Source organism: Paramormyrops kingsleyae, chromosome 1, assembly GCF_048594095.1.
Source record: "Paramormyrops kingsleyae isolate MSU_618 chromosome 1, PKINGS_0.4, whole genome shotgun sequence".
NCBI classification, from domain to species: domain Eukaryota; kingdom Metazoa; phylum Chordata; class Actinopteri; order Osteoglossiformes; family Mormyridae; genus Paramormyrops; species Paramormyrops kingsleyae.
The window spans coordinates 27,838,080-27,859,712 of record NC_132797.1 but is presented as its reverse complement, the minus strand read 5'-3'; the positions used below and the strand labels follow the sequence as shown (position 1 = coordinate 27,859,712).

Genomic DNA, 21,633 nt, shown 5'->3' with positions numbered 1-21,633 from the left:
GACAGTGACTAAACAAAATATAAAAATATCTTCCTGTTCATATTAATTTAACAGATTTTTTTTTTCAATTTCAGTCATTCCATTTTATGTCTGACCTTTGTAATATGGGTACGCTTTTATTTTAATTATTTTGGAATTAATTGGAATGCTGAGACGTGATTTTTATCGGCTTTATTATATTGATTATGTTGCAATCTCAGCTCTGTTCTCCATATTATGGAAGTATCACGCAGAGCTTTACTTCAGAAAAGATGGTTTTTATTCTCTGCTTCCTCGTCTTGCTTTTACTCACAGCACCGACTACAGGGTTCCGTTCCATTTTTATATATAAGTCGTAAAATCAAATATATAGGGACATGTCATTTTAGTTACATTACACCTTACAGGGTAACAAAATAATTCAATCAGATAATGTAAAATATTATAACAGATGAGGACACATAATTTAACAGATTACATAACATGAGTAGTGAGAGCACGGAATTTCGTCTGACGGAACGATCTTTTGGGACTCTGTTCCCACACGTCAGACGTTCTTTGAGACAACGCTAAACTAAGCGAGACAGTTAACCTGGGGCCTGTACTACGAAGTGGGGTTACTGGCTTATCGGGGTAACTTGTCGGATTTAAGGTACCACAGTTTAAATGGACTTATATTTTGCCCAGACTACCTTAAATCCGACAAGTTACCCCGATAAGCCAGTAACCCCACTTCGATCGTAGTACAGGCCACCGGTCCGGAGCAGACTTGTTAACTCACCTAACTTACCATGGTAGCTCAGCGGAGATTCATTTAAGACATATTGATGGAATGGATCTCCCACTTAAATGAGCCAGCCTTGTCGAAATAAGTCAGACTTTCCCTTAATCCTGCTTTGTGGAATACCCCCCTGGTCAGAGGAATCAAGATCTGGATGACATGACAAAAAATGTAAAAATTGCTGTAATATAATAGGGATATTTATAAAGCAAAAAGGAAAAAAATTACTTCTCACTAACCCGTCTGAGTGATATAAACTGCAAGGGTGAAAATGATCAGAGAATGCATGCAAAGCTCATGCAAAAGCAGCGGCAGTAAAATTTAAAGTGATTTTTTAGAACATATATTAGATAAAGGAACAATCATTAAAATTGCAATTCTTGCTAAGTTTTGTTTCCTATGACAGAGTAAAAATGGTTTAGTGAAACTCCCCACGCTATAATGTCTTTATGGTATGATGATATGAAAAAGCCTGATCTCAAGCAAGCTGAATGTTGCGGTCCTTACGATGTGAGAATTATATGCAATTATGTGAGAATTGTATGCAACAACCTGAAGTGACCCCCGTAGGTTTGGTAGTTTTCTGAAGGATGAGAAGCACGGTGCATGCTGCAGTGGGAAGGCGCCCTAAGAATGTGAACCAGAAAAATGTTGCAGGAAAGAAAGAAAGAAAGAGACTAAGCTCATCAAAGCTAAATAGTCAGTATTCTCTTTTGAATAAGAAAAAACGGGAGACCTGGCCCCCACTATCCCAGAACCTAAGCTTTATAGAGCTGGTTTGGATGTGTTGGATTAAAGAGTAAGAGCACAGGAGCCAATTTGTGCCCAGAACTTGTAGAAACTCAGTCAGGACTGTTGGAGAAGCATCCCAGGTGGCTATATCTGGAAGCTGGTTGAAAGAAAGGCAAGAGTCTGCAATGCTGTCATCATAGCAAAAGGGGCTATTTTGAAAAGTCTAAAGTCATCTTGGTCGTTGCAATATTTGACATGCATTACAGGCAGTCCCTGGGTTAAGCACGTCAACTTACAGATAACTCGTACTTACAAACGGGCTGCTGTAAACCTTATCATATTACAAATTCGTTTTAAATACAGTCGTTTGTATTTAAACAGCTCAAGATACAGTACAATACTGTATGTGGCTACTTTTAGTATTACTGCATAATTATTATCATTTACTGTATTCTTGTTCCGACTTACCTACACATTCGACTTAAAGGCAGACTTAGGGAATGGGTCTTGTAAGTAACCTTGGGACTGCCTGTACTTCATTGCCTCAAGGCCGTTCAGTATAAGGTGAATATTTCATAGCTCAAATAGAGACAAACATAGTACAAACAGGCGTGTCCAGACTTTTGACTGATACTGTGTATGACATGTAAATACTGAGACATTGATCTCCATTGAGCATCTTTTTTGCACACGTTGGTCTCCCTCCAGGATCTTCGGCTTCGTGGCCCGGAAGACGGGCAGCAGCACCGAGAACGTTTGCCACGTGTTTGCCGAGCATGACCCGGAACAGCCAGCCAGTGCCATCGTCAACTTCGTCTCCAAGGTGATGATCGGCTCCCAGAAGAGCAAGTAGATCCAGGCCCAGCCACGACCCCCCCACCCACCCCGCACTTTGGGCTTTGTCGACCACCTGCAATGGTGACACCCCCACAAATAAAAAAGACAGCTTTTGAGGGACCACGAGAGGAACCTGGTTGTATTATGACATCACTATAAAGGGATATATTTAAAAGACAGAGAATATAATTCAAAGTATGTATTTATTATTTTTATCTGTACCACTGTATACCATGCCTCACACCTTCTGTCACGTCTCTTTTTGACGTAATTGTATTAATATTGTCTTTTTAAAAAACTGGACCCTGTTACACCCCTTAGCTCGCTCTCAGACAGGTTTGTGCCTCCAATACCACTGCCCTTTCCCGTGTGAATTTCTAAGCCGCACCTTCCCTCTCTTTTTAAGGGTGTAAAAACTTGTGTGTGTGTGTGTGTTGTGTGTGTGTGATCGGTCGACAGTTGTAGCTCTGGTTTGCCGTCTTCCCGGTGTCCTGTCGTTGCAGCCGTTATGCCCGTTTTTATAACCGATTCCCGCACGGTTTGCCCGTTACGAACAACCCCTCCCGAACCAGGCCGGGCTTCTCGTCTCTGTCCCTTTTCGGAATCGGTGCGTAGGACTTAGGCCTACATGGTTACCGTTGTGATTGCTGTCTCTTTAAATCAAATTACACATGCTAATTAACCATTATTTTGCTATATAATATGTGCATAGAGGAAGTACATATATTTGTCTCCGTAATCACGTTCTCTTGTTTGAATACAATAATTGGTTATTGAGGCGAATTACTTACTCAGATCAGATATTTATATCAAGTGTCAGATTGTAAAACTAATTCTCAGACATTCGTCACTCTTAACTACCATTTGTCTTTTGATGCCTTCTTGTATTTTTCACGAGTGAAATTTTTAACACGAACCCTCTTTTCATCCGGTCACGTAATCGTACAATTGTTCTCAAATAGAAATCAAATGTCCAATAAGATGAGATATTATAATGTTATAGGTAAATAAGCATTTTTATCTCTTTGATACATTAGTGACTGTTTGCTGCGTTCCAAATAGTATATATCCTTTTCAACATACCCTTTGTGTCGAATAAAAAAGTTTTAAATGTATTCAATTCTCAGATATATTTTATTACACAGATTTGTATTTAGTGCCAGCTTCCTCCATTGAGGAGTTATACTGACCCTGATTAAATGTAAATTAATTTATGGTTAGCTGTTTTGTAAGCTGAAGAAGTCTGTAAATAAACGACAAATGAAAGTTTTGCCATTTAAATCACTCCCAATTCTGTTTTTCTGCTTCGTATTAATGATACTGAGATTTTTCATCCTTAAATTACTATACATTTACATAAACACAATGTATAATCTTTGCGGGTTTAAAACCTGTAACATTTGACCATTTGAGGAGAAACAACCTTCGCAAGCAGAACTCCTTTAGGTTTCTTGCAAAACTGTTAAAAATACGATACTCCTTTATATATATTCTGCTGCATATTAAAATAACGAAAAACTAGGAAAATGACGCAGTGATATTTTTGATATACTTTTCTAAGAACCTTGGTAAAACAACTTATGCCCATACAGATGGATGGAGTATGAGCTGTTTTGTTCAAAGCGATAACCTTTCCCTGTGGATACTTGTCTATGTTGTTGGTTGAGTCTTCTGCATCACATAATATATAAAAAGTGTCTGTAAAATGTTGTATTTCTTCCTGTAAATTTATGTTGTATAGACATTCCTATACCTTGACATATTCTACAAATGACAATAAAGCGTATTAATGACATTTCTGTTTTTAGTTTTCATCACGGATTTACGGCCGGGAACTGGGAAGTTACCTTGTTTCCGCAATATCCACGATTACATTAAGTGAGCGTCTATTGGTACTGACTGGATAGTGACGACTTCTGGTCCAGAATTTTCTTTGGAAATATTCTCATTGAGTCTCATTTGATTATAATGAGAGGTGAGTCACCTGGTTATTAAATTAAGCAGATTAACAGCTCAGTCAAGTCAAGCCAAAGCGATAGCATGACATTATTGAAACACTTTTACGCATATTATTGTAGTTTAAGTAATCACCAGCAGATGGCAATACGCAACCGCAAAAAACGTAACAAACGGTCATTTTGAAGTTCATTCACAAATTTGCTGTGAATATGAATTAAAGTATAGTTTGGATGATTTCTTTTAAATCAACAAAAAAGTTCTTCTTTTGCAATACTGTACTGTTATTACATTTGTTCTTTCAATAGTAATAATAGTTTTCATATAAAACTAACCATGGTGACTGACCAGGCAAACTTTCAAAGGACTGTGTGCTGCAGTTCAGAGCCATATGGTGCTCAGTGCATCTGGTCATGCGACCCAATCTTTGCAGAACTGCAGCGATCTGCTTGGTGGGGCATAGTGAGCGATTTCATTGATGAAAGTGACGCTGCTCGGTCCAAACGGCCACTGGGGTGTGGCAATGATGCTGGGGAGTACACGCATTAGGCACACACACACACACACACACACACACACACACACACACACACACGGCCACCTCTATTTAAACACCTGTCAATCCCCCTCCCCCCCATGTTAATCCCCCTGCAAGTCTTCACGTGCCTTTGTTATGCCAATGATTACACACATGGGGGGGCTTAGCAGTGTAAGAGGCTGGGGTGCAGGTTTAGGGGCGGGGGGGCAGGTTGAGTGCCTGGACAGGTAGTAGTTAGTATACAAGACAGCACCAAGAACAGGAGGGTGCAACAGATTGGTTTCTTGGGGGGGGGAGGGTAATGTAAAGTCTAATACAGAATGTGTATGTATTTACGTGTGTATTTGTGTGTGGGGGGGCACAGTAGGCAAAGGTGGGGTTCTCGTTTGTCAGACTGAAAGGGGCAAGTTTGAGGAGCAACATGTGAGTGTGTGCATGACTGCATGTGCGAGGGAGCGTGAAGCGTATAGGATCAAGCATGTAGCGTGTTGGAGCAGGACTGTAGCAGTGGGTGGGTGGGGGGGGGGGGGAAATCCTACATTTACATTTACTCACCACCTCCTGCCAAGAGTGCATGCAGACACACACACACACACACAGACACACCTGCCCCCCATGCCCCATGCCCCTCCCATTCCAATGGCACATCACCTCTGAAGGAATCCTTTGGGGGGGGGGGGGGGGCGGAGCGGGGTTAGGTCAGTGGCAGATGCTACCAAGGACGACACTGTGTTAAGGCCATCACAAAGGGGGAGGGATGAGGTCATCCTGAGAGGGTTATGGGCGGGTGGGGGGGGGGGGGTGGTTCCCACAGCCTGCTCTCAAAGGGGTGACTAGAAAAGGTAGAGTGAGAGGGGACAGGACAAAAAAAGATGAGATGAGAGAGGGGGCGGTCGGGTGGAGCAAAGCCACGTGGGAGCGAGAGGCTCTGAAGAGGCACTAGGGGGCGCCTGTCTCACCCCCCCCCCCCCCCCGAGCCCCAATAAACCATGGTGCTGCTGCCCCAATCTGCTCTGCTGTGCCGTGCCACCAGGCAGACATCTTAACATGTCGTTAGCGGGCAGGTCTGCTGGCGCCGTTTCCTGCAGGCAGGCCGCTGAGCGCAGCCCTCCCCCACCCCCCCCAGCAGCCGCCTCCGAGTGAAGTTGTGCCGACTCTAAATCCCTGCTATTTCCAGCTCCAGCATCTGCTTTGTGAAATCGCATTTTTTGTCCCCCCCCCCCTACCCCACCCCACCCCACCCCACCCCAGACTGGCTGAGCTCAAATACGGAGGCACTCTCGAGCGAGTCCGGGGGACAACAGGCTCATTTAGGGCATCGGTTGCCCCCCCCCCCCCCCGACAAAACCCCAACTGGTCGAGATTTTTCGGACAGGAAAATGTTTCATGGGCGGGTATGAAAGCAATGCTTTGCCCCAGGACGACACTGAGGGCGCGGAAAGGGAGTGGGACCCCACAAAGGGCACTGTGTGTGCCGGGCACATGGGATCAGCCACGCCGCCGGCCTGCGTGGCCCCACCAGCGGCGCGTGCTGCCATGTGCACTAATGAGACAGTCTTTCATGGCGGGTAGAAGGGGGCAGAAAGGGGGTCTGGGCTTCACCCCCCACCCATCTATGCAGCAGCCGCCTGTTGACACAGTCATTCCTGTCCGGTTTGGACAGGCCTCTTAAGGATTTGCGTTGTTAAATGGCAAAATACCATCATGGTAAAAAGTCCTCTCTATTTACAGCCAGGCCGACGCAGGGGGCAGAGGGTTTCCGATATAAAGATTAGTGCGAAGGGTGGGCAGTCACACAGATGGCTGTAACCTATAGCTGGGATGGGGCGTGTCTGACGGACAGGCTCAGCAACCAATTATGGGAAGGCCTGGCTTTCAGATCCCAGTACCTCTTCCCAGTGCTTTCCATTAGCTGTGAGCAGTCCCAGGCCCCCTCCAACCCCAGTCTGACCTCTGAACTCTGACCTCTGAGTGGCCAAGGGGCCACAGCGGGCTCCCAGATCATCAGCACCTCCCAAACAGTGGTGGGATGAGGTTCTCCCACACTGCCAGTTTGGGGTGGGGGGGCATCACATGAGACACCCCCCTGCGCTCCTGTACATGTCCCCTCTATGCCTCCATGTCACAAAGTGGCTGATTGTGTCCTAAGAGGTTTATTTGTTCTTTGGCAAAACACTTCAGTCCCTATTTTCCCAGAAATCACAGCTTCTGAAGCCGATTTTTCTGGTCACGCTCCTGAAAAGAGCTTAACTTCCTCCAGCACCAAGCCACGCCCACACTCCCCCAATCCCCCTGCAGCGCCTGGCCTTTGTCAGCCCTCACCCTCGTCAGTGTGACCTCAACATTTCTTACCCCTTCATCTGGACGGGAGAAAAGTGTCACGGCATGCACACGCATCTCCTCTGGCAACCGCACGCAAGGCTGCCTACGTGCTCGGGGACACACGCTGGGCATGTACTCCCATCGAGCCCCCCCGCCGCCACCACACCCACCCCCCCAGGGCTTTGTCTCCACCAGGATTCTTCTGTTACACGCCAGGCAGGGTAAGGAATCGCACACAATAGCCAGCCGCCGCTGGGACAGGGCCGCTGGATTTAATGAACCTGTCAGTGAAGTCTTTTTGGTCTCCCGCGGAGGGGCGGGGCTGTCCAAGTATGCCAGGGTGAAGAGATTAACTTTCATTACATCAGCATTTCGGGGAAAAGTTAATGAGGGTAGGGGTGGGGGGGGGTGTCAGGTGGTGACATGGGTTGTGACATCACTAAGTAAACAGCCCATCCCACGTGTACTGATTCAGTTCCCCCAACCCCCGCCACTATTGCTGGAAGGAAATGCATACCGCCCCACCCTGCCCCCCTTCGGCAGTCCTGGCAGCGTGTCACACAAGGGATCTGTCCGGAATCGAGCAGCGGGACGTCGGGACAATCCGCCGTTTGTGGTCTCGCAGCCTGATTTTCACGCAAGGTCCATTTTATCTCTCCTTTTATTTGAGGACGGGGGGAGTGACGTACTGGTGGGAATTTTGGGGGAGGCCATTCATGGGGGTGCCCCCCCCAGGCAACTGACTTTTACGGTCGAGTACAACCAATCAAGAGGACCAGACCTGCAAGCAGCTGTCAGGCAGAGCCAGGATGTACAAACTCAAAGCGGCATCTTTGTCTCTAGTGGAAGTTTCATTGCTAATACAATAGGTCGGTGCAGTTAGTACTTTTCCTAATTTTCATCTTAACAATACATATCATTTCAGGTACTTATTTATAAGCCTGGATGACAGTGCACAATATTAAACACTTTTTTGGCAGATATTTAAATATAATCTATGTGCCTAAGTCCATACTACTGTCTTCAACTATCTTCAGCTGCAACTCAAGTTAATGTGCAAATATCAAGAGAATGATTACTGCCCACATTGAAAATCCTGAGAAACCCTATCGAAATCTTTCAACTGGTGTCAGACAACTCCGAGATCCTGTTGAAACAACTTGGTAAAGTTTGGTAGTGGACAAGTTGTTTAAAATCTGGTTCAGAGAACATTCCAGAAGGCAATGGCCCCCTGGCATTACGACCCATAATCCATGGTGGAGTGAAAAGGAAGGAACCGCGTCATGGAACCAATCCCTCTGGAGCTGGTGACTAGAGATGGTGTAGGAACAGAACAGTGTTTTGGGATCAATACACAATGTGTGCCAATGTCAGGCCATTCCCATGGAGGTGGGCGGGGCCATGTAAATATCCCGATTATATGATTATTATATACCACAAATGAATGTGACCAGATGAGAACGTCTGAGAACTTTGAAACAAAGAGCGAGCACTAACACACAAAAAAACCCCTTAGTGTCCATTTTGAAAAGACACAGCAATGGCACAGACTGCTTCCTGGATCCTCTCCCTTAATGTATGCCCTCTGAAATAAACCAAGCATGTCACTGAAATAAAGGTCTAAAGGACCTGAATAGAATTCTGAGAGAGGTCTGCTTTTAATTCACCGTTTCCCAGCAGGATGCACCGAGGACTGTAGAAATGTATAGAGGAGCAGTGCATTGTGGGTGACTATTCAAGCAGGAAGACAGAACAGGAACTGTTGTCGGAACACAGCCAATGGAGTTCAAGCAGACCTCCTTGGGTCATTAGAAGCCATCTTTCCTCGACATAAAGATCTGTAAAGCGTACAGCTTTGGTCACCATACCTCCAGAAGGACATGCCTATGTTTTAAAGTATTCCAGGTTTTTCTGGATGGATAGTTGAGAAAGATAACTCTTTAATCCCAATTAAAGGTGATATGGATGGATACACACAAATATACAAAAATTTAGGACATGCTAAGAGCAAGTTTAAAGCACAGTTTCAAGAAGAGATCAAAAATCGAAAGAAAGCTTTTCTTTAAATCAAATCATGGAGGGTGAATGGACTGCATCCTGTAATATGACTGAAGCACAGTCCTTAAAAATCAGCGACGGTTCATCACATCAAATGTTATGTTAGCAATAGCTACAATCCTACACTTAAATTTTAAGAAGCCATACTAGCAACATGAGTTAAATGGCCTCTGATACCTAACGCTGCGCTGTTCTGTAGCTTTCAGTGCACACACTGTGTAAGTGGGTCTCCATCAGTTGTACCTCCTGAACATCGTTATGGTGATTGTGTTAGCACCCGTTTGTGGGAGTGGTACTTGCCCTTGATTTTACATCCTTTTTCTTATACTTTCATTAGTAAAATGACTTTGTTTGCATTAACCTTACTGCTGTTTATTCCTGTTTTGGCTTTCTAACACGGACCACATACAAAAGGCAAATCCTTTACCGTCAGTCCTAATAATCACCCAGCTGAACAACAAAAGAGGAAGTCAGCAAATCAACGACGGGAAATCATATGAAGATTGCCATTGATGAATATTTTCGTCCCCTTGTTTCACCACACTGCTCCCTCTTAAAAAATAAAAGTTGTTTGATTGCGTACATGTGTAAAATGCCATAAATATGAACTGGTCTCAACTAATTCTCTTTATGAATCATAATATGAATTATGAATCTGCGTGTAACATAGTTATTAAACATATGGAATGACAATTACTGGTTGAAATCCCGTGAGGGTTTAGTGGCCTTGAACAATATTATTACTCAACCCAAATTGGATCAGCAAAATACCCACAAATAAGCAAGAGGTTTTGGACAAAAGGGTGAGCTAAACAGCTACGCATGGCGATAGTTGCACAAAGGATTTGCTGCCTGCATTGGACTACATTTTGTGCATTAAAGTATGCTGCTTTTTGATGCCACAGACAAATGCGGCATCACAGGTTTTGTATTTAACTTCCTTGCATGCTTAGGTCACGCTAGCCCAAGGAAAACATGCATGGGGCAGTGTGTGGCTCAGTGGGCTAAGCCTGTGTGCCTGTAATTCCAAGGTCACAGCATCAAACCAAGCCTCAGCACATCTGCAGGTCCTTGAACAAAACCCTTAACCCCCAGCTCCCTGGGTGCCCCAACAGGTGGCTGCCCTTCACTGCCAGCTTACTCTACAAAGAGCATGTTGAGGGAGGATCAATGAAGTATTGATGATTATTATAATACTGCAAGCCCATTGGATCCCAGTCAACCTGCTTCACTGCCACCTAGAGGATGTGCTTTGCACTTGGAGGAAGTGAAGAAATCACTTTTACAGTGCCCTGCTTGCCACAAGTATCTCAAACACTAGGCTACAGGGCACTGCAGCCTGGATTGATCCCAGTGGCTGTGGCCACATCTGGCTCCACGCCATTGGCTGGTGGTGTCCATCTCTGAAAGTCTATTGGTTAGTCACTCCTTGCACTAATCTTGTATTCCTGACTGAGTCCTGATATTCGCAGATGTGAATCCTCTCCAGACACTGGAAATGTATATCATTTATCCATTTGTAAAAATTCACATTGAAAGCTCCACACATCTGAAATTTAAAAATTAAAATTTTTTAAATAAAAACAAAACACAGGTATGTAAAGAGTACTACACAAACGAGAAAGCAATTATTTTAAAATATTTTAAGGTCTTACTGGGAACCCTCTGACCTTTAACCTCACAGTCATCACCTGCCAGTCACAGACCACGTTCTGAATTCATTCATTTGGCCAAGACACAGCCCCCCACCCACCCATGAAGCTGGGAAGGGGCTCGACCCCCCACCTGCACTGCTCCCCCCGGAAGGTGCCCCCATAGGCCCACCTGATGCGGCCCTTTGCTCCTGGGGCGGCATTCAGAGTGGCGGTTGTCCCCTCGGCCCCCAACAAACAAAAACGGCCCCCGGGGCGACGCCCCAGCCATCCCGCGAGACTTTGCTCTCCTCCGCTGACGCTAATTGTTAGCCCACAATACCGGCTGCATTGTGTCCCATAATACTGCCTCTGAATGGCTGTTCTAACCTACTTATATTATGGCTAATTGGTTTCTTGGGGTTTCAGACGACGTCCTATTTGCGTTTGCCGCAGATGGGACCTACAATGGCTTTTGTGGTCTGCCGGCTGAGGGGACACACCTGCCTACTTTGTAAACAATGGCGCCCCATTCAGCGGAAAGCACGTCGTCGGGCTGGCTCCTGCACCCCCCCACACACACAGGTGCCTTTAGTTGCCTTCCCCCTAACCCACAACGGAGCTCATCTTCAACAAACAGGGACCGAGTCGCCAGGCTGACTTCCTCCTTCAGGTAAAACTGAGGCACATTATCATCCTGGTTGCCGCAGAGATGCCACCAGTTAGGCGGAAGATCACCCCCTGGTGGTGTTAAAGTAGAGTGCCGACCCATTTAAAACGGCGGATGCACTCAAGACCTGAAAGCCTCCCATTTACCACCGGCCTACTTACCGCCCCCCCCCCCCCCCAGCTCCATGCTCCATTTCCCCAATGCCTCCAAATGGACGCCTTCTTGACTTATCGTGGGTGCGAGATCGGCCCATTAAAGTCTTAGTTTCAGGTGCCATTGAAAAAGAAGTTCACCCGCGCTCTAAGGGGGGTAACCCCCCCACCTGTGTATGTCGCCATTGGGGGAGGGGTGGGGGGGGGATAACGCGGCCAGGCTGAAGATTGGCCCGGGATTGACTTCATTGTGGAGGAGCTCAGTTAGATGTGATTAGGTTTCAGGATGGGAAACTTGGCTAACAATCGGCTCATTCACACGGGGCCACACTGCCTCCGTGCCGTCCCCGACCTGGAGGAACTCCTCTGTCCTTTATGTGCTTGTAGGGGGGCAGGGTGGCCGATGATACTGAACAGGCTCGGGCAGAGGAGACACAATGTCTCCATGTTCACCTGTGGCCTGGATGTGCTGCTGTGGGTCTGTGTGTGTGGATTTGTAAAACCACTTACTTTTTTCAGGTCCCTGCAATATAAAAACCAGTGACTGTAATCAAAAAACTAAAAAAATCTTATATTTTTGTTTGGATACCTATGGTTAAGGTTAGGGCTGGGTAGGGGTATACTCAGAGAAATTAAGGGACGAACCTCCCTAAAGACATGAATACATGTGTGTATGTGTCCGTGTATGTGTGTGCATGTGTCCGTGTATGTGTGTGCATGTGTGTGTATGTGTGTCTGTGTGTGCATGTGTGTGTGTGTGCGTGTATGTGTGTGTGCCTGTGTCCGTGTATGTGTGTGCATGTGTGTGTGCATGTGTCCATGTATGTGTGTGCATGTGTGTGTGCATGTGTCCGTGTATGTGTGTGCATGTGTGTGTGTGTGTATGTTCCCGTGTATGTGTGTGCATGTGTGTGTGTGTGTGTGTGTGCATGTGTGTGTGTGTTCCCGTGTATGTGTGTGCATGTGTGTGCATGTGTGTGTGTGTTCCCGTGTACGTGTGTGCATGTGTGTGTGTGTTCCCGTGTATGTGTGTGCATGTGTGTGCATGTGTGTGTGTGTTCCCGTGTATGTGTGTGCATGTGTGTGTGTATGTGTGTGTGTGTGCACATGCTTCCAGAGACCCAGTGCTCCCTTTACAAGCCACATCTTGAGAGTGCTGGGGAGGGGGGGTGCTTCAGGAGCAGAGCAGGCTGATTTGCTTTTCAGTCACTGAGTGTCTTGTTAAAGACCCTCTTCACATTCCCCTCTTGGTCTCGAGGCAGGGAGCAAGTGACCCCCCCTTATCCCCACTGTCCAGAAGGCAGGCATAAAGCTCATGGAATGGAGAGCAGGGTCATGGGGGCCTGGCAAGGGGTAATCAGAAGTACGTATCTGTGAGGACACCTGGGAACAGTGGGGTGCACCCAGAACACACAGGTCCTGGAGCAGCGACCGGCAAAAGAAAAACGGAAACAGAGTCAGACATGGGGGGGGGGGGGGCAGAGATGGGAGAGCTTGCTGTCTAGTTGGGAGTCTGTGTGGCAGGATAAGGCCATTTGCAGGTGCTCCTATAGGCAGTACTAGGGTCCATGCCAAAGGCCTCTTTCGGTGATGTGCGACTAACTGGCAGGAGATCAGAGGGCATGAAATAAGCAGTTTGGCCCATAAAAACGGGAGGGTAATCACTGTCACATTCCCCCTGGGTCTCCTCATCCACACCTTTTAAAGATCTAGATGGAGGGTCAGTCTCTCGACCCACTATTTATCTCTGGCTCAGCTGCATGACCGTACCACTAGCCCTTCCATCAGAGCAGCTAATTAAAGACCGAGCTGAACTACACCAACTCTAATGACGATAAAGCAATCAAATAGCTAACGCCAAGGCCGGTCACATGGGGTTTGTGTCATAGGTCACATGGCCCTACTGAGTGGTTTATGATATTACTTGTTCAACGGGAACAATACACCCTGTTATGGTGTGTGCTTGGGTGGCAGATGGATAAGAAGCAGGGCAATCGCTGTGGGGGGAGGTTTTCATGGACCCCGGACTGGAGGGGACCCTGATCGGCAAAATCTACCAAGGGTAAACTACCCCCCACAGTCGGTATGGGGATCCAAGGTGTCATTTTGTCAGGGGTCCCAGAATTCCTTGGTACGGCCCTGGTGGGGGGGTTTTGCCTACCATGTGCATGGGCGCAGTATCACCACATGGAGGCCATCGCACCAAGGCTACAGGCCTTGTTTAAAATAGCCGCGGCGGAACGTCGGAGCCTTTCGGGGCGCAAATCAGCTGACGGGCTCGGCCTGCCAAAAACTCTTATAACTGCTGTTTGACAGCATGAGCCAAGGCTCCTGCGCTCTTCAGCGAGATGTCTCTTTTATCCGTGCGGGGGTCGTATACAATATCTTCTATACATAGACCACTGGCTCTTAGGAAAGAGGGAGAGAGAGAGAGAAAGAGAGAGAGAGAGAGAGAGAGAAGGAATCACTGTAAGGTGTCCTTCTGCCTCTCGTATTATACGTTTTATACGGAGCAGCTCATTGTCCGTCAGAGGCCAGACAGAAACCTTTGTCCTGACCTAGCGGAGTCACGTCCGGCCTGCTATTTCACCCCCCCAACTCGCTGGTGTCTCTCTCCCCCGATTTGTTCTACAACTGTTCTAATTAAAGCCCTGACTTTCCCAGGGCTTGGGTTACGGGCTGGGTGAGGGGGGGGGGGTGGGGAACGTGGGGGCACCGAGCCTCTGGCACGATGGAGGCAGCCCTCCGGGGTCTGGGGGGGGGGGTGCATGAGCGAGTCGTGGTGTGAATGGAGGACGGATCTCTTTGTCGGCCATTCTGCCGGGTTAATGTAGCATGTTACGTGCCTTTTTTGCTACTCTGAAAACAGATTTTAAAGGGGGGGGGGGGGGGCTCTTTTTTTTTTTGCTGAGCTTTGCCTGCCCATTTTCTGTTTCCCAGAATAATCCCAAAGTTTATGGGACAGGCAGGAGGCCGCACTTAAAATGGGACTGACTTTTACAGTGTTGTCATCATGTGATTTCCAGTCTCCTTCCTAGAATCAATTCCAGGGTTAACTCCTTGGCAGACCGGGGAGCTCTGGCCCCCTCAGCTGATTAGGCTGCACATCTCCTTCCGCTGGGCTTAATACTCTGTTCGGATTCTCCGGCTTTCTTGAATGCTCCTCGGTTTTTCCGATGCGCCACTCGGAGACACTCCGACACCCTGTGCATTCTGATGAAGGTGACCCCTCCCTCCCCACTCCACTCCGGGCTTGTCCCCTGTTCCGGAAACGAGAAAAAAGGTAATTCCTCGTCTGTCTGGCCAACTTGCCTTTTGTGTATGATTTCCCCACTCTGTGCGAAAGTAATGTCCCGCCAAGGGTGAATCGATGACTCCCTCAGAGGCCATCCATGAGGCTGCGTGGAATACAAATCAAAAACGTTCTGTGCCAGTTAGCTCACTACCTTCCTGGTTCAATGCCAGTCTTTGGAATTCCCCAGGCTGTGGTATTAGTCTGTTTGCCATGATTTATCTCCCTGCTTTGCGACAGAGACGACGGCCGGCGGCGGATTAATGCACAGGCTATCCTATTTGACATTTTGATCAAAATGCAGTTTTTAACACCACAGACATGGTGTTTAAGAACATACACATTTTGGCACAAACACGTTTGCCTGTACAGACACCTGAGTGTTGATGCTGGTGTCAGCCTGGGTCTCCCAGATAAATTGTTCCACTTCTGACAATGCCTAAGGGACAAGATAACCCCAGAATCCAGTTGTTTGGGAACACACAAGTTGGTCAAACCAGGGACCTGTATGTACAGACTATTTGTCAGTCCTAGCTTGAGTGTCGCTTGCATCCAAGAGAACACTCCAGTTTCGATAAACAATCCATCCCCCAAAATCTGTTTATCCCAGAAAACGGCGTCACTTTTTCTTTTTTTTTTTGACAGATGGATGGAGACGTGACACACACGTGATCTGGGTCAACCCGCTGAACTCGTGCGGAACCCGATGTCACACCGCCAGCCCCATGACTTTTCTGTTTAATAGTTTCCAAACATCTCACGATAAACTTGCAAAGGGCTGATATCTGTTTATGGTGGAAACCCAAACTGCAGCTTGTTTATGACATGGAGGCGGGATGCTCCACTCCACTCTCACAGCGTAATTAGTAGGTGTTTACATAGTTAAATGCCAACATCTAGTGGGTCCATAAATAGACAAATCGAATTTTCTAGACATGAAAAGACGCACTCATTTTGGCCTCATAAGGATGGGCAACGTGCTTTATTTATTATTTTTTATTTCACCTTAAACACAACTTGAGACACATCATTGCCACTTTCAGGGTCAACAGTACCACAGTAATATATAAATAATAACATAAAAATATTTTCTTCCTTTGGTGTATAAATAGACACGCCAAAACACAGACATAGATATGTATAAATAAAGTAGGTATTAGTGTTAAATAAGGACTCTGGGATTCAATGCTGAAAACATTGTCCTCCGGTTCCAAAGATGGGTTTCAATGCTGACATCTTCTTCCAGTTAGCATTGTCCTTTTTAGGAAATTATCTTTGCAATCGTCACAATCATTAGGCCATCCAGTTATCACTGGAAGGATTTTTCAGGAAGTGATATTGCATTTGTTTGGCCAATTGCATTTCAGTACCTGTGGCATGTTTATATGTACATAAAATGTATTAAATATCCTTCTAGCGGAAATATATATGACTAGCATCCCATCCAGGGTCTTCCCCTGCCTTGTGCCCTATGTTTCCTGGGACAGGATCCAGGCTTAGTGCGACCCTGTACTGGATAAGCGGTTATGGAAAGCGGAAGAGTGGCTATACATGCTATGATGTAAACACATCCCAGGGTTGGTGATTTCCCAGAACTGACCTGGAAGTCTGACGGATGGCGTTCCCATTTTCTCGGAGGTAAGCCAATCAGAAACATGGTCCCTCACTGGATGATCTCGAATAGATATTTTTCGTCTTCGTTTTCTGGCTTTGAGTATGTCGGGAACATCGAGGCGTAATACTGCATAATCGATCTCTCTTATATTGCCATCACTGCCTCTCGTATCAGGCGACTCTGCGTGCCTGCGTTGCAGTGTATCTTACCATGCAGTGCCCTCAAGCCATGGAAACGGACCCTCAATTAATAATATCCCCAGCCTGCCAAGGAGTTGCACAACTTTTGGTTATGTATAGCCTGCCTGCTGGGGACAAAGTGAAGCCTCACAGTGTAGCCAAAAGGTGTTCAGGGGACTACTGAAAACAAGATGTTCCAGTTTCATGACAAAACAAATCCTGAATTCCAGGCCGCGATCGTTCCAACCTACTGGCACCCTGCCCCAGGAAGACGGACTGGAAGGCAGGCAAACGCTGGAAGATACGTTTCCATTAAGAAAGCACCAAGTAACTCATCCACTGGGGTTTCTGGGACTTTGTTTTGAACAGAAACCGTGCATTCATGCACAGGTATTGCACGAGAACGCACAAATTATTGTGCCTCTCTATACGTAACCTCTTTGGTTCTTAATCAAACACCTTGATGATTTCTATCTTCTTACCTTGGTGGTGGTTTTAAAAAATTTACAATTCTTCTCCTTTTAATGCCACATATACGTGTTTTTGCTGGAATAAAGGCAAAAAACTGAATTTCAGCTAAAAACATTCCCAGAACCACAATCAGACAGCCTGTCTCTGCTGTGATTATTTGTTCCCCGAGTTTATGGCATATGTAAGTCATCAGAAATAACATTCAGAAGAACATGTTCTCCCGAGATCATAACTACTTATGTGCTAATCCCAGTGTAGTAAGATAGCGGCTTGTCCACCATGACAGGCAGTTTATTAACAGATTATTTACCTACTTAACGTAGGCAGCTGTGTCCAAAGACGACCAACGCGACTTAAGAGTTAGCATTTTTTTGTTTTGAAAACATTTATCAGGACTGTCTGGCATGTACGACTGCAGTACACAGTGCCATAGTCAAACCAAACAGAGGTCTTTCTGACAAACAAGGTGGAAAATGGAAATATACAGCTTAAGAAACTGTTTGAATCTATGGGAGCTGATAGGTTAGAAGGTCCTGTGCTGGTGTTTGGGGACAAAGCCCATCTGTTGGAGTTTTTTTAAATAAAAAACCAGTGATAAATGTTCAGAACGGTCTGTTCCTATCCTGCCTGAAACCTCGGTTTTGGTAATCTTTTATTGAATCAAAAACTCATGGCAGAGGTCAGGACCTCCTTTGTTGAGGGGTCAAGAATCTGCCCATGTGTTCTGGGGGCTAGTAGCCTACAGACTGCTGTGAGATTGCTGTGCATGGTGCCTAGTCTTCCTGTAATTCATGCAGTGGATTTTGCCCCTGGTGCAGTGCGGTGCATCTCACACACCAAAGATGAGGAAGCTGGTGACGAAGACAATGCAGACCTTATGTGGAGATTGAGTATGAAGCTAAAATGTCACACCCGGTTTTGCCTACAGCATTGCAATCAATGAATACAGCATATTATCTGTGGTTATTAGATTAAGAGGCAGCATATCCATATTGTAGACTGTAGTGACCCACTGATAGTGTAAGGAGTGGTGACAGGAAATCAACCATGAATCCAGGGCAACAACCTCAGTACAGACCAGACAGTCAGCAGAAGAGAGTATAAGAAAACCAAACTTTACCGGTAATGATTCCTTTCAGTCAAAAGTGGGGGGTGGGGGGGGTTTCAGATCTCAAAGAAACATCGTTCGGATACAAGACAAAAGGCAGGGGATCTCCAGCGTGGTGTAATTTCGGCAAAAGCTAGTCAGGATTGTCCCGAAACTACCGGGAGAGTCCCATGACAAGCAGGGCCAGGGGCGGATCACACCACCTACCGGCACACGGGAAATGCCGGTGACTCAGCAGATTGAGTTCACCCACGAGGCAGCTATATCACAAGCACCCTCCCCACTCCAAAAAAAAAAAAAAAAACGAATAAATAAAACGTACCCGCCTGGAAGAATGCCATCCCTAATCTACATCTTTAAAAGGAGCAGTCGGGGCAGACGTCACCCGCAGCATTTACCCCAGGGGCTTTTGCTCTCGTTCCTTTTTTTTTAGCCTCCCAGGGATCCGACGGCGGCCAGCACGAAACACTCCATTACAAAAGGCTGCTTAAGCAACAGCGCAGCTCAGTGCTTTCAAAAGACGGGCAACAATCGACATTCATCTGGAGGGCTCACGCCTTTATTTAGCTGTTATTACCTTGACCTCTGACCCAAAGGGGGAGGGGGGGGGGGAGAGACAATCAAAACGACATTTCGGGATGTTTGGCACACAGATTTCGCTCTCCGAGACACCAAGAATGACTTTTTAAGTTAAAAATAACAGCCTCTTCACAATGTCTTTAAGGTAGTTGGCGTCTGTAGGATCTTCTCTGCCCATTTGCACTTTCGCTTTGGCATTGGGTGAAATTACACAGCTTGCCATTCCCTGGCCCCGCCGCTCCCATCGGCTATATACTTTGTGGGCCGCTTCGCCATCCATCGACATAATTAGGGCCAGTTCTGCTGGATCCATTTGGTTTGAGGAAAAGAGCAGTCGAAGGATGATTTTAGAAGTCACTTAAGCTCAAAATAGTGGATTTGATGACAATACCACGTTTTGGAGAGCATCCATTCCTGGACACGCACGAGAAGGGTTCCATGCGAAAACAACGCAGGGTACCTCGAGCAATGCTGTCCCCGTGGAAATATGAGATAAAATAATCAGGCAATGATTACTGAGGAACCGACCATTTAAGCCTAAAAGCCTTCTCGTTCACTAGTGTTGAGGGTTCTCATTCACTATCGAAGAAAGACTAGTGAAGGTTATAGAACATAGTCTAAGCATCAATGCCATCCCCTTCAATACTGATGCAGGAATTACGATGGTTGAGGAATTTATCGTTAAAAATGCCTTTTCTCAGAGATAGACCTGTTCTGTGAGTAGGTAGTGAATGGTTCACTGACAGACTAACAAGCACCTTGCAAAACCTCATTAACAGCTTGAGCAAACAGAATCCTTTCACATAAAGGCACCATCCTGAAGCACAAGGAAGTCCAGCAGGAAGCAGCACTTCAGTTTGTACTGAATCGCATCCCGCAGCAGATGAGATTACAGTCTGTTACAGCGCGTATGAAGTTACAGTCTGTTTTAGGGTGGCCTGTGTATGGGATTACAGCCTGGGTAAGAATAAAGCTGCACAAATAGGCTCCTCGTGAGGCTGAAATGACAGCACTGGGTTATAAGTTTGGATGTGTGGAAATTTTAAGATCCAAGATGTTTTGTGATGTGTCACCTGTCTCAGTGCGTAACCAAGACTGCATCTTGTGCCGAGGGAGGTCCAGATCAGCCAACTGTGAGCCGGCTCCGATGGTCCAGCGGCTCCTGCACTCATCACCGCCTCAGGACTAGGCTATGACGCTGTGCCCACTGGGCCAGCGGTCCACTGTGAGCCCCGCCGCCCCCCACGTGGGATCTCTGTGGCATGTCTTAGCTTTCTTTTCAAAGATGGGGGTGGGCATCATGTCCCGGGTGGTCTTGGGGGACCCGGTGTATTTTGGCTCTTGTTAGAATGCCCTCGGGTGGGGGTGCAAGAAACCTGCCCCCCCACCCCCACTGCTGTTTCTCAGTATAATTGACAGTCAAGTGTTGTCGCTGGGGGGGGGCGGGGAATAGTGAGCAGTGATGCATGATGAATAACAGCGACGACTGGGCCAAGCATCTCTGGGACGGAAAAGGAGGCCCATCTCAGGACCCCCGTCAGGACCGCAATGGAATCCAGGACATTCAGTTGGCTGTAAAACACTTTTATTTGGGACCCCGGGTATAATTAGAGCCTCCTGCCGGCCGTCCCAGGAGTGCAGCTGGCATGTTTTCCTTTATTGTGTCAAGCGATTTGCCAAACGCTCCGCGGCAGAACCTCTGCCGGTCGCCAAGCCGCTGGGGTCGGCAGGGTCATGCTGTCCGGCTTTTTTCTTTCGCTCGAGGGGGCATGTGGGTAATTACGCTGATGAGCACAGGGAGAAAGGAAGGGGTGTTATTTGCATCCCCCATCATCGAGGCGGGGGTGCATTCCTCCGGGTACAACATGCACTGCTCCACCGTGCGCATTCCAGGCCACTCGGCCACCGGCCCTGTGCCCCCGACCCCCCCCCCCCCCCCCCCTTCCTGGAGTGTCCTCACCATGCATGCTGAGTGCCTGACATTCCACACCACGCCAGGCCCCACTGCGGTGGCTTCCCCTGCCACGGATTTGCCCCCCCGCCCTCCCTGCGGAAATTAAAGACGTGGGCAAATGCGGGGCCCACTGGCCGCTGCATGCAGCAGCATAATTACAGGCAGGAGGCAACCCCAGTGCTCGCCTGGCCTGGTCCGATCCGCATCCGTGCCGTGGTGCACGTTTGCCCGTCCACGGGAGAGTATGGTACTCCGGTAGTCATTCGGGATTTGTGAAGTATCCCCATGGCATATCATTACCTACAGCAAAAAAGGGTACCCGTTCGGCATCTGTGACACAAAAAATCCTCACACACACACGTTTGTATCCATACCTTTCTAGGGACCATCCATTCATTTCTATGGGCAGAACCCTAATCCCAGCTATGACGACTTATGTGACGACTATAACCACTACCCAGCCATAACCTTAACCATAAGTAACAAAATAAAATATAAGACTTTGGGCACTTTTAGTTTTTTGAATGCAGGATTTTTATAAAATAGAGTTTCCCCTTGTAAAGACCAAAAAATAAAAACACAATGTTGAAATAACAGGTATTTGTCACATAATGGGGAAATTGGGTCCCCACTATGTAATATATACATGACCCACACACACACACACACACACATATACAAACATATATGTACACACACACACTCCCCGCCAGGAACAACAGATTGTGTCTGGTGGTATTGCACATTAGTCAGAACCAGTTAATGTCCTGATCGACTGT

General features: G+C 46.9%; 1 protein-coding gene and 1 long non-coding RNA gene across 4 annotated transcripts in view; both read left to right on the top strand.

The window, feature by feature from the left end:
- The window catches only part of LOC111850142 (tensin-3-like), a 59,523-nt gene extending 55,399 nt beyond the window's left edge, over positions 1 to 4,124 (top strand). For both annotated transcript variants that reach the window (XM_072712865.1, XM_072712863.1), the window contains exon 28: positions 2,201 to 4,124. In XM_072712865.1, coding sequence (XP_072568966.1) covers positions 2,201 to 2,345 — 145 coding nt within the window. In that variant the 3' untranslated portion in view covers positions 2,346 to 4,124. The remainder of the gene's footprint in view (positions 1 to 2,200) is intronic.
- Positions 4,125 to 14,583: 10,459 nt separating this feature from the next.
- Positions 14,584 to 17,816, top strand: LOC140591638 (uncharacterized). Of its 2 annotated transcripts, none has more exons than XR_011991903.1 (3): positions 14,584 to 14,939; positions 15,594 to 15,814; positions 16,436 to 17,816. It is a non-coding gene; the product is annotated as an uncharacterized lncRNA (long non-coding RNA). The 2 variants fall into 2 exon arrangements; XR_011991902.1 differs by having other exon boundaries at positions 15,594 to 16,586; positions 16,973 to 17,816.
- Positions 17,817 to 21,633: the final 3,817 nt, after the last annotated feature.